This window comes from Scyliorhinus canicula, chromosome 6, assembly GCF_902713615.1.
Source record: "Scyliorhinus canicula chromosome 6, sScyCan1.1, whole genome shotgun sequence".
NCBI classification, from domain to species: Eukaryota; Metazoa; Chordata; class Chondrichthyes; order Carcharhiniformes; family Scyliorhinidae; genus Scyliorhinus; species Scyliorhinus canicula.
This window is the reverse complement of record NC_052151.1, coordinates 61,698,991-61,718,814: the sequence shown is the minus strand read 5'-3', so window position 1 is coordinate 61,718,814 and position 19,824 is coordinate 61,698,991. Positions and strand designations below refer to the sequence as shown.

The 19,824-nt window shown below is 48.1% G+C and overlaps 1 protein-coding gene across 1 annotated transcript; it reads left to right on the top strand.

The window, feature by feature from the left end:
* The first annotated feature begins 1,273 nt into the window (after window positions 1-1,273).
* Window positions 1,274-13,479, top strand: lyrm2 (LYR motif containing 2). The gene is made up of 3 exons (XM_038799362.1): window positions 1,274-1,424; window positions 5,171-5,311; window positions 12,795-13,479. Exons 1-3 carry the CDS (start codon window positions 1,380-1,382, stop codon window positions 12,870-12,872), a joined length of 264 nt encoding a protein of 87 aa, XP_038655290.1. The 5' UTR covers window positions 1,274-1,379; the 3' UTR covers window positions 12,873-13,479.
* The last annotated feature ends 6,345 nt before the right edge of the window (window positions 13,480-19,824 follow it).

The window sequence follows — 19,824 nt, the reverse complement described above, 5'->3', positions numbered from 1 at the left end:
ATCTCGGTGGTGAAGTACAAGCAGGCTCAAGAAGACCAAGGCTACATCGAGAAGCTGAGAATAGGCAAATATACAGTTGCTGCAGCTGTTCCGGTTTGTTGAAGACTGTGGGACTTTGAGGAAGTTCTGCAAATGCTTGCCATTTATGGTGAATGCCTTGGGTGGCACGGTGGTGCAGTGGTTAGTGTCATAATATCCACTCATTATATATATATATATGAGGTGCAGACAGGCAGTGATTGACACACAGGATAACCAATAAGCACACAACACAGTGTAGCCAATCACCAGACAGGACACTACCACTATAAAGCCAGAGGGCATTAGGTTTCCTGCTCTCTCCGGACCCAGCCACTGAGAGTCAGAATCCATGATCTAGCCAGTGCAAACACCATGCGGTAGCTAGTAAGTCTGGTCAGGCTAATACAAGGTCTCCAGTCAGTTCAGTATAGTGTCGACCCACAGCTGAACATGTATATCAGTTTTATCGTTGAATAAAACAGTGCTGGATTTTCTCCAGTGTTAAGACGTCTGCTTCTAGCTTCCCTGCATCAAGTGCAGTCCACATCGAACCAGCCCGCCGAACACATCAGTTAGCACTGCTGTTGCACAGCACCAAGGACCCGGGTTCGATCCCGACCCCGGGTCACTGTCCTTGTGGAGTTTGCATATTCTCCCAGTGTCTGCAGGGGTGTCACCCCCACAACCCAAAGATGTGCAGGCTAGGTGGATTGGCTGCACTAAATTGCCCCTTAAATGGAAAAATAAAATGGGGCACTTAAAAATGTATTTAAACCATTTTGGTGAATGAATGCCTTGCCTGTTGGGAATCAGGCTACATTCCACGAAGAAAAGTTGAACTGCTTTAGTGGGGAAGACTTATCTTGACAGAGAACATTATGACTGAAATTAACGAGATATGCTGAGTGGACTGAGTCAATTTGTGAGATCTGTCTCCGTTGTATCTGCCATTTAATCTATAATAGACTGCAATCTACCCTGTTGATTCACGCTCAACTGTTAAGTAAATAATTACATTTGAGGGTTTTGGATAACTATTTTTTAAAAAAATTATAACGGTTGCGGCAGCGATCTTAAAGCCATTTTCACTGAACAACATCGTGTCGCCCCTTTCCATTTTGGTCTCCGATCTGAACGGTGCAAAAATGCTGCCATTGGACTTTATGAGACAAAGGGTAAGTCCAGATTGAATGGCGAAAGGCCTAAACCAGGTTAGCTCTCTCTCCACATATGCCTGATTTTTTGTGACTATCTGCAGCATTTTCCTTTGGGATTCATACATACCCACCACTTAGGAGGAAGAGGGCGGTGCCGCTGCTGATGAGCTCATCACTGTGCGACGGGCAGTGTGGAGGAAGATGGCGGCGGGCAGGTTCCCTGCCGGTGTCCTGAGCTTTAAACAGGTGAGGAGCCGGGGGCAGAGTCCGGGCCGCGCGGCCGTTCACTCAGCGTTTCAACCGATTACATCACACTGGCAGCGTGCGCCCAGCCCGCGACAAGGCGAGAGCGACATGTCTCCTCGCTCACAAAGAGCGGGCGGCTCAGTGTTCCCAGCAGCGATCCTTGCTGCCCCCTCGAGGCTTTCATTTTGCTTTTGTTGGTATTTGCACGGTTCACGGGAGTCTGACAGTTCGTCCGTTTGTTTTATTGATTCCCTGCTGTCTCTTATCAGAGCAATGTTGATAACATGAAACGGGACAATTCGAGTCTATGGAGAGGACAAATTTATGTTGTTTTATGAATGAAAGTCTCTTTCTTTCCAAATAAGTGAGCAAACTAGTAGTCACCACTGATGTATTATACTTTATATTTTATACTGTATATATTTACGGTAAGCTCCCTCTACGACAGGTATGGGTGATGTGGAGATGCTGGCGTTGTTCTGGGGTGAGCACAGTAAGAAGTCTTACAACACCAGGTTAAAGTCCAACAGGTTTGTTTCAAACACTAGCTTTTGGAGCACTGCTCCTTTAAGCAAACCTGTTGGACTTTAACCTGGTGTTGTAAGACTTCTTACTGTACAGGTACTGGGGTAGATCCCTGCCTGCTGGCTCCGCCCAGTAGGCGGCGTATAAATATGTATGCTCTCCGTACAGCAGCCATTTCGTCAGCTGCTGTAGGAGGCCACCCACCTCTGTAATAAAGCCTCGATTACATTCTACTCTCGTCTCATCGTAATTGATAGTACATCAGTTTATTACACAGAGATTTTTCAGAAATGGACCTCCGCATCAAGCCGGATCGCCTGCAGCTGTATCCGCAAGCAGACAATGCCAAAAAAGACTTTGAACATTGGCTAGCCTGTTTTGAAGTTTACATCAGATCTGGGCCAGACCCAAGCACAGAAGCTCCAGATTTTGTGCACGCGGCTGAGCTACGTTTTTCCCCTCGTCCAGGACGCGCCGACTTACGCAGAAGCCATGGCGCTACTGAAGGAAAATTACGCTCAGCGGACCAACAAAATCTACACCAGGCATCTCCTATCCATGCAGCACCAACTTCCCGGCGAGTCTGTGGAAGATTTCTGGCGTGCCCTGCTCGCCCAAGTGAGAGACTGTGACTGCCAGGCCATTTCGGCCACTGAACATTTGAACCTGCTGATGAGAGACGCGTTTGTTACAGGCATAGGGTCTGACTACATTCACCAGCGCCTCTTAGAAGGGCCACGCTTGACCTCGGGGCGACCAAAAAAACTAGCGCTCTCGCTTATGGTCGCCTCACGCAATGTACAGGTCTATGCCCTCACCCCCCCCCCCCCCCCCCCTGTGCATCGTGGACCCTGCCGACGGCCACCCCATCAGCGACCGCCCCCAGCCAACCAACCCCGGGGGACCCAAATGCTACTTCTGCGGACAGTCAAAACACCCATGCCAGCGTTGCCCGGCGCAGAGCACGCTCTGCAAGGCCTGTGGCAAGAAGGGACATTTCGCTGCAGTGTGCCAGGCCCGCTCAATCACCGCTATTGTCCCGGCATCCCCCACAAGCGGCCAGTGGGCGCCACCATCTTCCCCTCCTCGGACCACGTGTGGCCCGCTATCTTGCTCTACTCACAACACGTGTGGCCCGTGGGCGCTGCCATCTTGCCTGCCCCAGAACCAATGGGCGCCGCCATCTTGCCTGCCCCAGGACACGTGCGGTCCGAGGGCTCCGCCATCTTGCCTGCCCCAGGCCTCCGGATCCCACTCCTTGGCGATCCGGGGGTACTTCATCGCCACCCTCACTGTCCAGGGCGTAGAGTTCAGCGGCTTCCGCCTCTACGTCCTCCCCAACCTCTGCGCTACCTTGCTACTCGGCCTGGACTTCCAGTGCAACCTCCAGAGCCTAACCCTGAAATTTGGCGGGCCCTTCCCACCCCTTACTGTTTGCGGCCTCGCGACCCTTAAGGTCGACCCGCCTTCCCTTTTTGCAAACCTAACCCCGGATTGCAAACCCGTCGCCACCAGAAGAAGACGGTACAGCACCCAGGATAGGACCTTCATCAGGTCTGAGGTCCAGCGGCTGCTGCGGGAAGGTATCATCGAGGCCAGCAACAGCCCCTGGAGAGCCCAAGTGGTAGTGGTGAAAACTGGGGAGAAAAACAGGATGGTTGTTGACTACAGTCAGACCATCAACCGGGCCACTTTCCCATACCTGGACAACGTCACCAACTGCGGCCATGACCAGCAGGACCACGGCGCTAACCTTTCCAGATTCACCTAAGGAAGGAGCAGTGCTCCGAAAGCTAGTGTTTGAAACAAACCTGTTGGACTTTAACCTGGTGTTGTAAGACTTCTTACTGTGCTCACCCCAGTCCAACGCCGGCATCTCCACATCATAGGATAGTTATAGATGAGGAAGTATTCATGAAGAAGATTGTAAAAAGCCCCAAGCTCTAATGGCATGCTATGTAGAATGCAGTGAGAAGTCAGGGAAGAAATTTGCAGAGGCTTTTACCCCAAACTTCTAATGAGACTTAATGGATAGCTTTTTCAGAGAACCAGCATATGTAGATAGATTGGAGAAGCTGGGACTGTTCTCCCTGGAGGAGACCAGATTGAGAGGAGGTTTGATTCAAAAATCATGAGGGATCGGGACAGAGTAGATAGGGAGAAACTTCTGATTGGCAAAAGGATTGAAAATCCGAGGACATTACTTTAAGTTAACTGGCAAAAAATGCAATGGGAACAGAAGAAAAAAAACATTTTACACAGCGAGTGGCTAGGATCTGGGTTCCACTGCCTGAGAATATGGTGGTGGCAGAATTAATTGAGGCACTCAAAATAGAATTAGATTGTTGCCTGAAAGTTAGGTGGATTGGCCATGTTAAATTGCCTCTAGGTGGGGTTATCGGATAGGGTGGGGGATTGGGCCTCGATAGGGTGCTCTTTCAGAGGGTCAGGGCAGACCCGATAGGCCGTATGGCCTCCTGCACTGTCGGGCTTCTATAATTCTAAATAGTAAAGTTTGCAGGACAACCTGGGAAAGACTGGGGTGTGGGACTAGATGAGTTGCTCTTCTAGAGAGAGCAACACGGTGGCACAGTGGTTAGCACTGGTGCCTCACAGCACCAGTGACCCGGGTTTGACTCCAACCTAGGGTGACTGTGGTGTTTGCACATTCTTCTGGTGTCTGCATGGGTTTCTTCCCACAGTCCAAAGATGTGCAGGTTAGGTGGATTGGCTGTGCTAAATTTCCCCATGGTAGGATTACAGGGATAGAGTGGGGGATTTAGGGTGCTCTTACAGCTGGGCGGTGCAGACACGATGGGCCAAATAGCCTCCTTCTGTGCTGTTGGGATTCTATGAACCCAAACATCAGAGGCTGAATAGCTTTCTGTATTGTAAATATTCTATGATTTAATGGGCGGAATTGCCTCTTCAAATTCTAAGCTTTTCTCGGTCATGCTGGTTGATCTATAATCATAGTTGCATTGGCCTGCAATTTCAGCAACGCAGCAAAGGCAGAGGTTGCATTTGAATCTTATTGGTGGGTCAGAGCAGAGCAAGTTTTACTCTGCAAATTATCCATGTTGTGTCCTTAATGTAGATACTTAAAGTGGAAAAAGGTGCCAGAGATCTGTGCACTATCTTTGAAATAAGTATATGTTATTTTGTTTAAGCTCAGAATTGTAAATGTTGATGTCTGATTATGTAAATTATCTATTTTCCAGTTCATGCATCGACAGAAGGTTCTGAGTTTGTACAGGAAGATTTTAAAAGTCATTGATCAGATTCCAAATGAAGGGGATAAACAGTATCTTAAAAATTGGGCAAGGCAAGATTTCAAAAAGAATAAAAATGCTACAGATGAAGTAAGTTGCTGTTAAGTAAACAAACTTTGCTGCTATTGCATGTGCGTAACTTGGAAAGAACATGGTATTTATCGTATGTTCTATGTTTTTCCATGTATGGGGTTTGCCTGAACTGTACGGAGAACGATCCTTTACACTGTAACTTGGTACACGTGACATTAAATCTAAATCCTCGTTCTTCCTGGCTGCAATCTAAGAGTACTCGTACAAAAGTCAGAGGTGCAACCCCCTTGGCCCACCACACCAGGTTCACGCAGGCAGAGACTATAAGTGATAAGTGGCCACATGGTTTCTGGCCGTGAGGACCAGAGAATCATGGGAGGCTGGCGCATAGGGTGATGGGCCGCTAAATAGATGCAAATTCTTTTGCACTTTTGTACTTTCCCTTCCTTAATCTAATTTGATCAGTTACTCTAAGGTGTGTCTCCTGTAACATTGCCACGTCCGCCTTCAGTCCCCTCAAGATGACCAGCGCCCATTGGGACCTCATTCAGGCTGCCAGCTTGGGGGGGGGGTCAGAGCACAGGGGGTCAGAGCACGAGTGGCGATCCCGATTTATACCCACGGCATTGCCCCCCCCTCCCCGCAATCACAGCTTTGGGCAGGCTAGCTTATTCCTCTGAAGATATTTCCTGACAGCACTGCCAAGACAGAGACAAGACTCAGGAGTGGGATTAATCACAACTCCTGGTTCCTGCTTCCCATGGGGAAGCCAGCCCCTTAATGCTGTTTTGCTTTCTTTTTTTTTAATAAACATTTTATTGAGGTATTTATGGTTTTATAACAACAACAGAAGAAACAGGGTACATACAAATACAAACATAGTGCAAAAGCCATCTTCCTCCCTCACAGGTCCCACCTTTTCTAACACCATACTCTAAGCTAAACTAATCCCAGCCCCCCCCCCCCCCCCCCCCCCTCTTTTCTGCTGACGGCTAATTTTCCCCAAAAAAGTCGCCGAACAGCTGCCACCTCCGGACGAACCCTGAACATTGGCCCTCTCAAGGCGAACTTGATTTTATCCAGACAGAGAAAGCTAGCCATGTCAGAGAGCCAGGTCTCCGACTTCGGCGGCTTTGAGTCCCTCCAAGCTAATAATATCTGTCTCCGGCTACCAGGGAAGCAAAGACCAGAACGTCTGCCTCTTTCTCCTCCTGGACTCCCGGATCCTCCGACACTCCGAAAATCGCCACCTCTGGACTCAGTGCCACCCTTGTTTTTAACACCATGGACATGACATCAATCACACCCCAACCCCCTGCCAGAATCCCCTAAGCTTCAGGCATGCCCAGCACATATGGACATGGTTTGCTCGTCCTCCCGCACACCTTGTGCGTCTGTCTTCTACCCCAAAGAACCTGCTCATCTGGGCCACTGTCATGTGGGCCTGGTGAACGACCTTAAACTGTATCAGGCTGAGCCTGGCACATGTTGTGGACATGTTGACTCTACTCAACGCATCTGCCCATAGACCATCCGCTATCTCTCCTCCTAACTCCACTTCCCATTTCTTGCAGCTCCTCAGTCTGCTTTTCCTCTGAACCCATGAGTTCTTTATAAATGTACGAAACCCTCCCCTCTCCCACCCGCATTCTGGAAACTACCCTGTCCTGTATCCCCCTTGGTGGTAGGAGCGGGAAGGTTGAGACCTGCTTGCGTAGGAAGTCACGCACCTGTAGGAACCTAAACTCATTCCCTTCCGTCAATTCAAATTTCTCCTCCAACTCCCTCAGGCTCCCTCGATAAACATATCTCCCATCCTCTCGATCCCAGCTCTCTGCCATCTCCACAACCCTCCATCTAGCCTCCCCGGAGCAAACCGGTGATTATTACAGATTGGAGACCAGACCGATGCTCCCTTTGCTCCCACGTCTCCTCAATTGCCCCCAGACTCTCAGGACCACTACCACCATGGGGCTGGTGGAATACCGTGCCGGCGGGAACGGCAGAGGCGCCATTACCAATGCCCCCAATCTAGTTCCCTTGCATGATGCTGCCTCTACTCGCTCCCACACCGACCCTCCCCCCATTACCCACTTCCTAATCATGGCTATATTTGCCGCCCAATAAAGTTCGGCAGTGCCAGCACGCCCTCCCCCCGCCTGCGCTACAGCATCCCCTTTTTAACTCATGGGGTCTTACCCGCCCAGACAGAGTCAGTGATCACCTTATTGACCCGTTTAAAGAAGGACCGTGGAATAAAGATGGGGAGACATTGAAACACAAACAGGAATCATGGGAGGACCGTCATTTTTAATGTCTGTACCCTCCCAGCTAGTGACAACGGGAGCGCGTCCCACCTTCGGAAATCTTCCTTCATTTGGTCTACTATTCGAACCAGATTTAACTTGTGTAGCCGTTCCCATTCCCGTGTCACCTGGATGTCTAGGTACCGATAGCTTCCCCCTACCACTCTGAACGGCAGCTCCTCCAGTTGCCTCCCTCGCCTGGCGCGAACATCTCACTTTTCCCCATGTTCAATTTGTAACCCGAAAACCGGCCAAATTCCCCCAGGATCCTCATAATTTCTTCCATCCCTTCTAGTGGGTCCGAAACGTATAGGAGTAGGTCATCTGCGTATTGCGAGACTCTGTGTTCCCCCCCCCCCCCCCCCCCCCCCCCCGGACCAGTCCCTTGAGGCTCTCAACGCAATTGTCAGCGGCTCTATGGCCAGCACAAACAGCAGTGGGGAGAGGGGGCATCCCTGCCTCGACCCCTGGTGCAGCCTAAAACAGTCCGATGTTAACCTGTTTGTCCGTACGCTCGCCACAGGAGCCTGATACAGCAGCCTAACCCAGTCGATGAAAACCCGTCCAAATCCAAACCGCCCCAGTACCTCCCACAGATATTCCCATTCCACCTGATCAAATGCCTTCTCTGCGTCCATTGCGACCACGTGCCTACTCTCTGGGGGCAAAATGATCACATTCAGCAACCTTCTTACGTTGGCCGGCAACTGCCTACCCTTAATGAATCCCATCTGGTCCTCCCCAATCACGTCCGGAATGCCGTCTTCAATCCTAGAAGACAAGATTTTGGCCAACAGTTGGCCGTCTACATTTAGTAGGGAGATCGGTCTGTAGGACCCGCATAGCTCCGGGTCCTTATCCCGCTTCAGGATCAATGAGATAGTGGCCTGTGACATCGTCGGGGGAAACCCCCCTCTCTCCCTTGCCTCATTAAATGTCCTCATCAGCATTGACGCCAGTATCCCAGGGAACTTTTAATAAAACTCCACTGGGTACCGTCTGGTCCCAGGGCTTTACGCAACTGCATGGCCTTCAGCCCTTCTGCTATTTCCTCCAAACCGATCGAGGCCCCCAGCCCTTCTACCAACTCCTCGTCCACCTTCGGAAACCTCAGCCCCCCCTCAGAATTGCCTCATTCCCTCCGGCCCAGCTGGGGATTCCAACTCATACAGCCTGCTGTAATATTCCTTAAAGACCTTATTGACCCCTGCTGAATCTCCGACCAGGTTCCCATCCCCGTCCCTTACTTTCCCAATCTCCCTGGCTGCCTCCCTCTTTCTGAACTACTGCGCAAGCATTCTGCTGGCCTTCTCTCCATATTCATAAATCGCCCCCCTCGCCTTCCTCAGCTGCTCTACTGCCTTCCCTGTAGTTAACAAGCCAAACACCGCCTGTAGCCTCCATCGTTCCCTTAAAAGTCCTATCTCTGGGGCCTCTGCATAACTCCTGTTGACCTGTAGTATTTCCCTTATCAATCGGTCCATTTCTGCTCTGTCTACCTTCTCCCTGTGGGCCCGTATCGAGATCAGCTCCCCCCTAACCACCGCCTTCAGCGCCTCCCAGAACATTGCAGCAGAGACTTCCCCCATGTCATTAACTTCTAGGTAGTTCTGGATACCTTTCCTCAGCCGCCCACACACCTCCTCATCCGCTAAAAGTCCAACATCCAGTCTTCAGTGTGGGCGTTGACCAACCTCCTTGCTCATCTGTAGGTCAACCCAGTGCGAGGGCATGATCCGAGATCGTGATCGCTGAATACTCGGTGTGCACTACCCCCGTCAGTAAAGCCCTGTTCAGGATAAAAAAATCAATCCGGGAGTACACTTTATGCACGTGTGAGTAGAAGGAGAACTCCTTCACTCTTGGCCGCCCAAATCTCCATGGGTCCACCCCCCCACCCCCATCTGCTCCATGAACCTCTTTAGCTCCTTTGCCATTGCTGGCACCCTCCCTGTCCTTGAGCTCGACCAGTCTAGCCCTGGGTCAATGACTGCTTTAAAGTCTCTTTCCCCCCCCCCCCCCCCCCCCCCCATGACCAGCTTGTGAGAATCCAGGTCCGGGATCTTCCCCAACATCGTCTTTATGAACTACACATCATCACAATTTGGCGCGTGCACATTCACGAGTACCACCGGCAGCCTCTCCAGCTTCCCACTAACCATAATGTAATGGCCTCCCACATCTGCAACTATTCTTCCCGCCTCAAATGACACTCACTTGTTAATCAGGATCACGACCCCTCTAGTCTTAGAATCCAGCCCCGAGTGGAAAACCTCTCTGACCCATACCTTGCTTAATCTAATTCGATCAGTTACTCTAAGGTGCGTCTCCTGCAACATTGCCACGTCCACCTCCAGTCCCCTCAAATGCGCAAACACGCGTGCCCTCTTAACCGGCCCATTTAGCCCTCTTACGTTCCATGTGATCAGCCTGGTTTCTCTCGCCGCCGCTGCCGATCAGCCATCACCTTTCATGGGCCAGTCTCCAGCCGGCGCCCCACGCATCCGCAGACCCGCTCTCAGGCAGCCTCCGGCCCCCGGACTCCTTTTTGTCCCACAGCAAAAGTCCCTCCCCCCATCAGCAGAACATTTTCTCCCCCTTCCCCCCCGTAGTAACAGCACTATGCAAACCACCCCTTTCAACAAGCATAACATCTGCTCACCTCCCCACTGGGCTTCCGTGCGCTAGCCCGCCCAGCTAGCTTGGTGGCCCCCGACCACAGCACCAGACATTTTCCCACCTATTGTTTCCCCCCTCGGACACGCATATGCAAAAGAAAAACAATCCCAACACAATTGCCTGAAAGAAACACAAAAAAAAACAAACAGATGATCAAAAATCTAACATTCACACCTCCATCCCCCTTCAGTGCAAACTTTAACTCCCACAGCTCTGCAGCAGGCCCCAAATCAATACAGAAGGTATTGCAAATAATGTCCAAAAAACAAGAAACTTTTTAAACATGAGCACTGCAGCAAAGTTCAAAGACCTCAGTCCGCCACCAGTCCCTTTCCTTCTAGCAAAGTCCATCGCTTCCTCGGGCGACTCAAAGTAAAAATATTGCTCCTCATAGGTGACCCAAAGAAGGGCCGGATACAGAAGTCCAAACTTAACCTTTTTCTTGAAAAGGGTCAACTTTATCTGGTTGAGCCCTGCTCTTCGCCTGGCCACATCCACACTCAGATCCTGGTACATACGCAGGATGCTGTTCTCCCATTTACAGCTCTGTGTCTGCCTGGCCCTCCGTAAAATACACTCCTTGTCGAATCTCACCACCATTGCGCTCGGGGGTGGGGTGGGGAGCGGGGGGGGCTTCCCCGCGAGCGCTCTGTGAGCCCTGCCTACCTCCAAGGGTCGGGAGAACGTCCCATCCCCCTGTAACTTCTCGAACATGCCCCAGCGTCCGCACCTTCTGACCCCTCCGGGAGACCAACGATTCCCGGCGGGACCTATTCTCCAGGAGCCTTTTCTACCGGTCTCTCAGCATCCCCACCTCCAACTCCACCGCTGTTTGGTGTTCCTCCTGCTCAGTCAGTGCCTTCTCCACTTTCTGGATCGCCCGACCTTGAGCATCCAGTCCAAGTTCCAGCCGCGCAATCGATTCCTTAATCGGGTCCAAGCATTCCTCCTTCTGCTTGGCGAAGCCCTCCTATATGAACTGCATCAGCTGCTCCGTCGACCGCTAGGTCGACAAGCCAGGACCCTGGTCGTCCGCCATGCTTCCTCCCGCTGCAGCCTCAGCCCAAGCCTTCTCTCTTCGCCTATTTCTTCCTTTGCGGGCACTTCTGGTCCGCCTCTCCATGCACTGATGTAGGATTCCTCTTCGCAATTCCCTCCACCATCAATTTTCTGAGTCAAATCTGACAAACAATCTGGGAAAAAGGTCCAAAGGTCCCACCGGAGCGGGAGCCACCAAATGTGCGATCTACTCTTCATAGCTGCCACCGGAAGTCATTGTTTTGCTTTCTACAGATGCTGTCAGGCCTGCAGAGTGGTTCCTGTTTTTAATTTCAGATTTCCAGGATCTGTGGTATTTTGATTTTTACATGATATAATCTGACACTTCGGTATAGAACCGGGGGAATGTTGCATTGTTAAAGATGCTGGGTGGGATTCTCCGTTTGCCGACGCCAAAATCGGGGCATGCGCTCGGGCAGAGAATAGCACCCGACTCCGAAATTACGGTTGACGCCAAATTGCGGTGCTCCACCTCCCTGAAAACGGCGTCAATACGACACTTGACATTTGCATATCATTAGTGGACCCACCCTCGATTCTCCGCCTCCGAAGGGCCGAGTTCCCAACAGCGCGGTCCACGTGTGCTCTTATATATCGTGAACCTGGCGTGATGGCTGCTGAGAGACAGGGAGTACGGACAATGACCAGCACCGCCAGACTTCACTGCTGGCTGGGGGCTTCTGACAGGGCTGGGGGGAGTAGTGGGGGGGGGGGGGGGTAGCCAAGAGGTGGGCTGTGGGGCAAGGGTGGATGGGTACGCAACACCATACCGCAGCCGACAAGGCAGCCATGCATGCCCCTGATAGCCTGCTTTAAACCTGGTGCCCTGGGTCGTATAGGTGACCCCCAGGGGCGCCCCACCGGGGGGGGGGGGGGTTTAAGTACGGCGGCTGCCAGCTTGTCGGCCTTGTGAGTGTCCATCATGGACCTGGCGATTTCTGCACCGTTTTACGTAGGTTTCGATGGCGTTCCACGTGGCGCCGCTGCTAACCCCTTACCAGCAGCAGAATCGGTGCAGGTGTGGCGCCGATTTTTCTGACGTGAAAGTCCACAGGATTCTCCTTTGGCGTCAGCACTTCGACTCAGAAATGGAGAATCCAGCCCACTAACTTTCAACTGAGACAGCAAGACAAGCTCTGTCTATTAATTTGGACATTAAAGACCACTGTGGTCTTTGAAGAATAGCAAGAGAATTCTCCCAATGCCCGTTTCAATGTTTATCCGTTGAGTTCACCAAGACAGATTAAGTGGTCATTTATCTTATTGTTTTAATCACAAATTGGCAGCCAACTAAACAGCGATTGCATTTGTAAAGTAATTCGCTGGCTGCAGAATGTTTTGGGAGGCATGAAAGGCAATGCATAAACGCAAGTTCCTTCTAGGTATGTGTAACACTTTTTTTAAAAGCTCTCTCTCTATGTAATAATTATATGGGGTAAAGTTCTTCTAAATCTAGCCAGGTCACATACTAAACCTTTGTTAATTATTCCCTACAGGATGCAGTGCGAATGATGTTCACCCATGGAAACCTGCAACTTAAGGAGCTAGAAAACATGCTTCAATTAACAAAATAAAGGACATCAGCAATGTATTGATTTGGCTAACATTTTCCAAAACTATTCTGGATCTGCTGAGACCTGTTCGGACCATGTGTTTTTGGCTTTGAAGAAAGGTTACTGGAACATGGGAGTAGGAAGGAGTAAGCCGTTCGGCCTGCTTCACCATGCAGTTGGAACATGGCTGCTTTTATCGACCTCAATGTCACTTTACTGCGCTATTCCTATGACCCTTGATATCATTGTGCTCGTCTCAGTCCTAAATGGCCTGTCCCTTATTCTGAGACTGCCCTCTGGTTCTAGACTTGCCAGCCAGGGGAAACATCCTATCTACATCTACCCTGTTATGCCTTGCAAGAATTTTGTACGTTTCAATGAGAGCACGTCTCATTCTTTGAAACTCTAGAGAATATCGGCCCACTTTCCTCGATCTCTCCTCAAAAGGAGATTAGTCTGGTGAACCTCTATTGCACTCCCTCCATGGCAAATACGTCCGTCCTTAGATAAGAGGACCAAAACTGTGCACAACACTCCAGGTGGAGTCTCACAAGACACTATGCAATTGCGGAAAGACATCTTTACTCCTGTACTCGACTCCCCTTGCAATAAAGGCCAATGTACCATTTGCCATTCTAATTTCTTGCTGCACTTGTGACAGCTTTTGAACAAGGAACATAGGATCCTTTGGACATCAACACTTCCCAACGTCTCAGCATTAAAGATATACTCTACCAAAGTGCATAATTTCACACTTATTCACAATTATATTTCATCTGTCATGTTCGTGCCCATTCACTCAGCCAAACCAAATCCCCTTGAAGCCTCCTTGCATCCTCCTCGCAACTCACATTCCCACCTAGTTTTATGTCATCAGCAAATTTTGAAATATTTGGTTACCACATCCAAATCATTTATACAGATTGTGAACAGCTGTGACCCGAGCTCTGATCTTTATTGTACCCCACTAGTAACAGCCTACCATCTTGAGAATGACTCGTTTATTCTTATTCTTTTTCTGTCTGTTCACCAATTCTTCATCGATGCCAGTATATTCCTCCCAATCCCATGTCCTTTAATTTTGTTTACTACATCTTGTGTGGGGCGTCATCAAAAGCCTTCTGAAAATCCAAATACACCACATCCACGGGTCTTCTTTACCTATGCTGCAAGTTACATCCTCAAAAAAAGTGAACAGGTTTATCGCTGAAAAAAGCTTTTGCTTGGCAGTTAACTGTTGCATTCACCATGGCAAAGCCATTACCAATCAGTTCACTTGCCAACCAATCAGCACTCTCTTCCATACCAGTATAGAATCATAAAATCCCTAGAGGCAGAAGGAGGTCTATCGAGTCTGCACCGACCATTTGAAAGACCACCCTACAGAGACCCAATCCCCGCCCTATCTTTGGAACCCCATCTAATCTTTGCATACTTAGGGCAATTTAGCATGGCCAATCCACCTAACCTGCACATCTTTAGACTGTGGGAGGAAAACCGGAGCACTCGGAGGAAACCGATGCAGACACGGAGAGAATGTGCAAACTTTACACATACACAGTCACCCGCGGTGGGAATCGAAACTCGAGTCCCTGGTGCTGTGAGGCAGCGGTCCTAACCACTGTGCCGCCCCAAAGTATAAAGTTGTTGCTTCCCTTGATTTTGGTATTCTTGCACATTTCCTGATGAATGCAAGATGAAAAACTTCGACAAATCTTTTTTCAGCAATACTGAAGTCCTGTACCACCAAACAGTACTTTATAGGTTTGTCAAACGTGACTTCCCTTTCATAAATCCATGTTGACTTTGCCCAATCATATTTTTTCCCAAGTGTCTAGTTATCACATCCTTCATAATAGACGCTAGCAATTTTTCTTACAACGGACGTCAAGCAAATGGGTCTATAGTTCTCCATTTTCTCTCCTGCCCGTCTTAAATAGTGGGGTTATATTTGCTACTTTCCAGTCTGCAGGAACATGTCCAGAATCTAGAATTCAGAAATATAACCACCAATGTAATCACTATCTCGAAAACCACCTCCTTCAACACCCTGGATGTAACTATCAGGTCTGGGGATGTATCAACCTTCAATCCAATTAATTGTTTTTGAGTACTACCTCTTTATTAAAACTAATTTCTTACAGTTCCTTATTTTCACAAGTCCCTTGGTTTTCTTTTATTTCTGGAATATTTTCTGAATCTTATTTCCCAAATACAGACACAACTTAATTGTTTAGTTTCCCACCATTCCCTATTCGCCATTATAAATTCTATTGGATTGGATTTGTTTATTGTCATGTGTACCGGGGTACAGTGAAAAGTATTTTTCCGTGAGCAGCTCAACCAGATCATTTAGTAAATTAAAATAAAAGAAAATACATAATAGGGCATTCAAGGTCCACAATGTAAATACAGACACCGGCATTGGGTAAAGTATACAGGAGTATTAATGTAGTAATACATGTAGTATTAATCAGGTCAGTCCATAAGAGGGTCGTTTAGGAGTCTAGTAACAGTGGGGAAGAAGCTGTTTTGGAATCTGTTCGTGTGTGTTCACAGACTTTTGTATGTCCTGCCCGATGGAAGAAGTTGGAAGAGTGAGTGAGCTGGATGGGGCCTCTTTGATTATGCTGCCCACATTCCCCAGGCAGTGAGAGGTGTACAGTCAATCGTTGGGAGGCAGGTTCGTGTGATGGACTGGGCTGCATTCATGACTCTCTGAAGTTTCTTGCAGTCTTAGGCCGAGCAGTTGCCATGCCAGGCTGTGATGCAGCCAGATAGGATGCTTTCTATGGTGCACCTGGAAAAGTTGGTCAGGGTTAATGTGGAATTTCCTGAGGAAGTAAAGCCGTTGTGCTTTCTTGGCGGTAGCATCGACGTGGGTGGACCAGGACAGATTTGTGATGATGTGCCCCCCTAGGAATTTGAAGCTGTTAGCCATCTCCACCTCGGCCCCATTGATGCAGACAGGGTTGTGTACAGTACTTTGCTTCCTGAAGTCAATGACCAGCTCTTTAGTTTTGCTGACATTGAGGGATAGATTGTTGTCGTTGCACCACTCCACTAGGTTCTCGGTCTCCGTCCTGTATTCTGACTCACCGATATTGGAGATCTGTCGCACTATGTCTCCACCTGTAATGGACCCACATTTGTCCTTGGTAATCTTTTCCTTTATGCATACTTTAAAAAAAAATTTAGAGTGCCCAATTCATTTTTTCCAATTAAGGGGCAATTTAGCGAGGCAAATCCACCAGCCCTGCACATTTTTGGGTCGTGGGGTATTTGCAGGATTGATTTTTGACTGCTGCAGCAAAGAGACAACAACAGACACAATTAATTTTGTGATGTGAACTTGTATTGGGTGATAAAATACGACAAAAGAGCAACTAAATATGAAAAAACATAGGCTGATTGGGCAAATCAGATGAATGTAAATCCGGTTTTGATACAGCAATTATCACAGGACTTCAGAAGTGTACTTTTGAAAATGCCGTAGCTGAAGTGGGATGCACTTATAGTCTCATAAATGTTTAGCTGGTCAGACTCTGGGAGAATATACTTCAGGTGTGTAGTGATCTCTGTATGTGCATGTACATAAGAGATTAATGTATAATCAGTAGCACCAGATGATCACTTGAAGGTCGGACCAACGGGTACAAAAGAAACCACATTGGGTCTCTCTCTCTCTCTCTCTTGGATATACTGTGACCAGGACAGGAGTATCCGATTAGCTCAGATGGTTAGTGTAGTTACGCATTGTTAATGTAGTTAGATGTTGTTAACCTTATCACTAGTATCAATGTTAAAGGTAAGAACTCACACAATTATTGTTATTGTTACTCAATAAACCTTTTGTTACCACTGGACGAGTTCAAGTCTTTTTCATCGAGATTCAGAAGACATCAGTAACCAAGGTTTGAGTAACACATATTACAATCATATATCAAAACACAGAGAAGTGTAATAAAAGATTATACAGGAGCGTAATAAAAGGTGTGTGGCTCTTCTACATTACAATAACATCAGGACAGAAGCAGTTAGGTTTCCTTAACAGCGCCATGCTCAATTGAGAAATGAGAGATTTAGAAAATAATCATTGCTGCTATTTCTAAGCACCTTCCTTCACAGGAGAATTATCAAACAAAATAAGACTGAACCACATGAGGAAAGACCAAGGAGGAGAGAAAGCAGTATCATAGAATTTATAGTACATAGAAGGAGGCCATTCAGCCCATCGAGTCTGCACTGGCCAATGGAAAGAGCATCCTGCCCAAGCCCACACCTCCACCCTGTCCCCGTAACCCCACCTGACCTTTTTGGACACTCAGGGCAATTTAGCATGGCCAATCCACCTAATCTGCACATCTTTGGACTGTGGGACGAAACCAGAGCACCCGGAGGAAACCCAAGCAGACTTTGGGAGAAGGTGCCGACTCCGCCCAGACAGTGACCCAAGCAGGAATCGGACCTGGGATCCTGGAGCTGTGAAGCAACTGCTACCACCGTGCTACTGTTCCGCGCTGTATAGAGGGGCTGAGAGAGAGCTCAAGACTGCTGAGGGTACAGCTGCCAGTGGTATTGAGATAAAAATTGGAGGTGCACAGGAGGATAGAATTGCAAGTATTGGGATGTTTTACCATGTTCAAGGTGCCAGTGAACCTTCGGGCTGTTATTTATATCAATGCAAGTTGTTGTAATCCATCCATGAGTCAGCTTCCCATTAAAATGAGAATTTTGAACAAATGTTGATTAATGTGCTACCCTCCATCGGGTCCAGCTTCACAGCAAAAGTTTTTTAAAAGTGTTTAGCTCTACATCCATACCAATTCATCCATTCTGTACAATCTGGAATTCATAGGGCCATTTTAAAAATTTACATCATGGGCTACACACAATCACAATTGAGGTTTCTTCAGGGAGCATGCTTTATACAAACAGGTTACAATAGTAACAAATGTAGAACAATTTCATACAAACACAGCCAGATAATCAGTTTCTTAGATTTGAGAAAGTGCTGTTTTTATAAAAAGATATTGGGAAATGGGTTTTTCTCACTGTTAGGGTATGTCGAAGTTACATATGTTTTATTATAATAAGTTTCAGCAATATAAGTAACTAAATTTACTCGTGGGTTATCGGACAAACTGCACTATAGTACCTCAATAGGCTTTTCTGATGTATTCAAAATATAAAGATAATTCAATCGTGTTCACAGTATTGCATCTGCTGGTTGCATCCAGCACCTGCTTATTCTACAGTCAGTGGGGTTAAATTACCCTCATGTCGATGTTGAGTGGGAGATTTGCACAGTTGTAGGTCCAAGTGCCTATTGTATCACTTGCCTTGCAGGTTGAATAGGGACAAATTCAAGTGGCGTTGGTTTAAATATTTTTTTAAAAATTTGTGCATGGATGTGGGCATCGCTGGCTGGGCCAGCGTTTATTGCCTGAGAGAAGGTGGTGGTGAGCTGCCTTCTCAAACTGCTGCAATCCATGTGGTGTAGGCACAGTGCTGTTAGGAAGTTCCAGAATTATGACCCACGACATGACAGAATGGCTACATAGTTCCAAGTGAGGATGGTGTGTGATTTGGAGGGGAACTTGCAAATGGTGGTGTTCTCATGCGTCCACTGTCATCGCCATTCCACTTAGAGGGTGCGGGTGCTGTTTGCTGTCTAAGGAGCCTTGGTGAGTAGTGGCAGTACATCGTGTAGATGGTACACACACCTGCCTGCTTGCATCAGTGGTGGAAAGCGTGAATGTTTAAGGTGGTGGATGGGGTGCCAATCCACCACGCCTCTTTGTCCTGAATGATGTTGAACGTCTGAAGTATTGGTGGAGCTGCGCTCATCCAGGCAAGTTGAGAGTATTTCAGCACACTCCTGACTTATGCCTTGTGGACAGGCTTTCAGGTGTCAGTATATGAGTGCTCTCCGCAGAATTCCCAGTATTTATATGGCTATTGCAGTTCTGTTTCTGGTCAATGGTAATCCCCAGGATATTGATGGTGTGGGATTCAGCGGTGGTAATGCTATTGAATATCAATGTGCCATCTTTATGAAACCAGAGAGCTCTGGTTTGCATTGAGATGCAGATCACCAGTGAAAGCCTCAGGAATTTCATTTAGCTCCAACAGTAAGCTGTCTCACAAGTTCAGGAGCCCAACAAGGGGACCCTGGATCGGCAATCACTCAGCATTTCTTATGGAACTCGGAAAAGCACAATAGCTCCTGGCCCCACAGAAATTAAGCTGTGAAGGAGTGTCTTACATGATCGTGGGAGGATTCAAGTGGCCCCTGGTTAGAGAACTAAAAACATATGAAGATTAAGTTCCACAGCTCCATAGTTGGTCATCAATTTTGATCTGAGCCCTTTAACCAGTGTTAGGGTCCATTTGCATATGCAATGCTGGTTACTTTAAAAAAAAATTTAGACTGCTCAATTCTTTTTTTCCCCAATTAAGGAGCAATTTAGAGTGTCCGATTCACCTACCCTGCACATCTTTGGGTTGCGGGGGTGAAACACACGCAGACACGGGGAGAATGTGCAAACTTCACACGGACAGTGACCCGGGGCCAGGATCAAACCCAGGTTCTCACCGCCGTGAGGCAGCAGTGCTAATCACTGCACCAGCGTGCTACCTGCAACACTTCTTTCAAATGGGGACCCATTACATCTGGAAGTTGCTGGTTGGATTTGACAGCTGATACACATTGCGGGAGGAGATCAGCCATGAAAATTGTGACATCGGATCCAACCCAGAAACCTAGAAAATCAGCACAGCAAGATCGAGTTTCACCCATGAACTCTTGATGATAAATAATTTACTTTGTTCAATAATCTTGAAATATTATAAATGTTTCACGCAATTATTTAAGTGTCCGAGTTGTCATTTCAACCGTGATGTTGCAAATTATGTAGAAATCCCTCTACTACATTGCTATAAAGAGAAGGCACAGTTTTACAATGAAGTA